Below are 4,199 nucleotides of genomic sequence, written 5' to 3'. Positions count from 1 at the left end.
GGGAGATATCGAAACATTGTAAGAAATGAACGTATATGCAGAATTTGTAACTCTGAAGATATTGAAGACGAATACCATTTTTTGTTCATTTGTCCATTTTATCAAGTTTTAAGAGAAAGACGTATAAAATTGTACTACTGGAAAAAACCATCTGTTTTCAAGCTGATTCAATTATTAAGCACAACGAACGTTAAAGAATTAACTATGTTAAGTAAATATATATATGATGCCACCCAGTTGAGGAATAGCATGATATAATGTTAAAATATATGTAACTACATGCATTTTTTGTCCATTCTCCACTGCGTTATTGCAGTGTCTGCCACTGTATTTATATGTATTGTGTACATACTGATGAGCTGTAAAGCTCAAAGTCAATAAATGAATTTGAATTTGAATTACTTCACTTGCACAGCGCCTGCGTCTCCTCCCCTGGAACTGCGAGACAGAATAAATATAAACAGACATAAATACACGGTTAGTTATAAGATACGTTTGTTTCGAGTTTACTTTATAAGGCAATATATTCCGAAATAAATATCCCTCTTTAAGGTGCAACAAGACACATAAAAGATGGTGTCGTCACCATTAAGTTTAACCCCTTGGAAGTCACATTCAAAGGACCCAATTTAACATAGTAATTCTTATATTGATATAATGAACTTGTACCTTGACTAGACAATTGTACGTAGAGACGTTAACGTAGTCAATAATTAGGCATTAAGGCTGGTGTCTTCATAAAAATAGTCCACCAGTATCAAAACATATGAATCTCTTTCGCATCATAATGGACAAACTGGTATCCAAGGCAATACTAGAATGGTATCCAGTTAGTGATGATATTTTATCTTACAGCCACTACACGCTTCTTCATTCCCGGCTCATTTGATGAACCTGCTAGGAGTTGGTAAACATTTTTGGTTACCCACCTGGTAACACACTGGACTTGATTTAAAATGTCAGTCTTACATTGATAACGTCAAGTAACAATATCTTGCAACGTCATCTTCCATTGTGACGTACACTGTAATAGTTCGTGGCAATTGTTTCCCCGATCGGAAACAGGAATAGTTAATGCATTCCCAATAGAAACATGGTATTCTATATCTAAAATAGGTGGGAGGAGAAGGTCCCAAAACTCGTGCTGATTGATTATCATGTTTATTTAACTCTCATAAGATCATTTTTAAATTGTTAAAGACACTCGGTAAACCTCGTGTCATTATACAGTTAACTAACTCGAGTTAGATAAATGACGATAACCATGACAATGAATCATCTCTCGATGAGGAACCTGTAGGTATATGCAAGATTCGAACCCAAACATATAAAACTCAGAAAAAGTCGGTTCTCAAAGACTCAGTCATACTGTACCCTGATTAACTGGAGAGGGAGAAGATCGGCAATGGAAGTCAGGACATACCGAAAACATATTAAGGAAACAACAGAGAACACAAGTAGGTTAACATCAAGAACTGTTTAACAACAGCAGCCGAGGAAACTATTGGTTTCAGGAAACGTGTTAGGATAGGCCAGCACTGGATAAGTAGTCACTTGTGTCACGGAGAAAGATCACACGTTCAAAAAGGTAAGGTTGCAAAAGCAACACTCAAATGGAAAGACAATCTTAATCATATAAGGAAAGGATAAGGAAAGATAGACAGAAACGGACGGAAGACAAGTCACTGAACGCCGAAGGAGCTGCAAGGAAAGGATACATGAATATCTTTATAACGAAATCACCAAACTCATGTCTGGAAATATGTTAAAAGAATTGGGACTTTCGGAAAGATGTAAATTGCAATACTCCTACAAAAACAGGGTGGTACTAGACAGATGGACAGAAGAGTTAACAGCTATGTTAAATAAAACGGACACCGAACCAGAACTACATAATAATGTGGAGGATATAAACAGATAGGACATGGAGAAAGCCATCAAATCACTGAACAAAAACAAGGCGGAATGAGTACGTACCCTCCCAGCATAATTGTTAAAAGTAGATCTAGGTACAACTATGACCTTCTCAGAGACATCTGACAATCAAACACAGTGTCAACAAACTGCAACAACTGGCGAGGTATCACAGATAGGGGCGTCAATATAAAACCTCCAAAGATTGGAGAAATAACAGACTGTAACAACTGGCGAGGTATCACAGATAGGGGCGTCAATATAAAACCTCCAAAGATTGGAGAAATAACAGACTGCAACAACTGGCGAGGTATCACAGATAGGGGCGTCAATATAAAACCTCCAAAGATTGGAGAAATAACAGACTGCAACAACTGGCGAGGTATCACAGATAGGGGCGTCAATATAAAACCTCCAAAGATTGGAGAAATAACAGACTGCAACAACTGGCGAGGTATCACAGATAGGGGCGTCAATATAAAACCTCCAAAGATTGGAGAAATAACAGACTGCAACAACTGGCGAGGTATCACAGATAGGGGCGTCAATATAAAACCTCCAAAGATTGGAGAAATAACAGACTGCAACAACTGGCGAGGTATCACAGATAGGGGCGTCAATATAAAACCTCCAAAGATTGGAGAAATAACAGACTGCAACAACTGGCGAGGTATCACAGATAGGGGCGTCAATATAAAACCTCCAAAGATTGGAGAAATAACAGACTGCAACAACTGGCGAGGTATCACAGATAGGGGCGTCAATATAAAACCTCCAAAGATTGGAGAAATAACAGACTGCAACAACTGGCGAGGTATCACAGATAGGGGCGTCAATATAAAACCTCCAAAGATTGGAGAAATAACAGACTGCAACAACTGGCGAGGTATCACAGATAGGGGCGTCAATATAAAACCTCCAAAGATTGGAGAAATAACAGACTGCAACAACTGGCGAGGTATCACAGATAGGGGCGTCAATATAAAACCTCCAAAGATTGGAGAAATAACAGACTGCAACAACTGGCGAGGTATCACAGATAGGGGCGTCAATATAAAACCTCCAAAGATTGGAGAAATAACAGACTGCAACAACTGGCGAGGTATCACAGATAGGGGCGTCAATATAAAACCTCCAAAGATTGGAGAAATAACAGACTGCAACAACTGGCGAGGTATCACAGATAGGGGCGTCAATATAAAACCTCCAAAGATTGGAGAAATAACAGACTGCAACAACTGGCGAGGTATCACAGATAGGGGCGTCAATATAAAACCTCCAAAGATTGGAGAAATAACAGACTGCAACAACTGGCGAGGTATCACAGATAGGGGCGTCAATATAAAACCTCCAAAGATTGGAGAAATAACAGACTGCAACAACTGGCGAGGTATCACAGATAGGGGCGTCAATATAAAACCTCCAAAGATTGGAGAAATAACAGACTGCAACAACTGGCGAGGTATCACAGATAGGGGCGTCAATATAAAACCTCCAAAGATTGGAGAAATAACAGACTGCAACAACTGGCGAGGTATCACAGATAGGGGCGTCAATATAAAACCTCCAAAGATTGGAGAAATAACAGACTGCAACAACTGGCGAGGTATCACAGATAGGGGCGTCAATATAAAACCTCCAAAGATTGGAGAAATAACAGACTGCAACAACTGGCGAGGTATCACAGATAGGGGCGTCAATATAAAACCTCCAAAGATTGGAGAAATAACAGACTGCAACAACTGGCGAGGTATCACAGATAGGGGCGTCAATATAAAACCTCCAAAGATTGGAGACATAACAGACTGTAACAACTGGCGAGGTATCACAGATAGGGGCGTCAATATAAAACCTCCAAAGATTGGAGACATAACAGACTGTAACAACTGGCGAGGTATCACAGATAGGGGCGTCAATATAAAACCTCCAAAGATTGGAGACATAACAGACTGCAACAACTGGCGAGGTATCACAGATAGGGGCGTCAATATAAAACCTCCAAAGATTGGAGAAATAACAGACTGCAACAACTGGCGAGGTACTACAGACATGTACTGAAGAATGACTAGCATTACAGAAGGATATCTACCGGTCGGCTGATGGAACGAGGGAAGCCACAAACAACATGGCGAAGAACAGCAGTAAAAAAAACTGATAAGGTGAACGGGGAAAATAGTGGATTTCTGAGAGCCATCCGACTTATAGGTTAAACATCAAACAAGTTCATCATTTAGTACATATACAAGAGATTATGTATACAAATATATATGAATTAAGTTAAAAGT

The 4,199-nt window shown here is 39.5% G+C and overlaps 1 protein-coding gene across 1 annotated transcript; it reads left to right on the top strand.

Moving 5' to 3' along the window:
• The first annotated feature begins 1,405 nt into the window (after positions 1 to 1,405).
• LOC110446022 lies at positions 1,406 to 3,972 on the top strand. The gene is made up of 2 exons (XM_021490966.1): positions 1,406 to 1,457; positions 2,054 to 3,972. Exons 1-2 carry the CDS (start codon positions 1,406 to 1,408, stop codon positions 3,970 to 3,972), a joined length of 1,971 nt encoding a protein of 656 aa, XP_021346641.1.
• Positions 3,973 to 4,199: the final 227 nt, after the last annotated feature.

Source organism: Mizuhopecten yessoensis, unplaced genomic scaffold (genome assembly GCF_002113885.1).
Source record: "Mizuhopecten yessoensis strain PY_sf001 unplaced genomic scaffold, ASM211388v2 scaffold285, whole genome shotgun sequence".
Taxonomy (NCBI): domain Eukaryota; kingdom Metazoa; phylum Mollusca; class Bivalvia; order Pectinida; family Pectinidae; genus Mizuhopecten; species Mizuhopecten yessoensis.
This window is presented reverse-complemented; position numbering and strand designations above follow the sequence as displayed.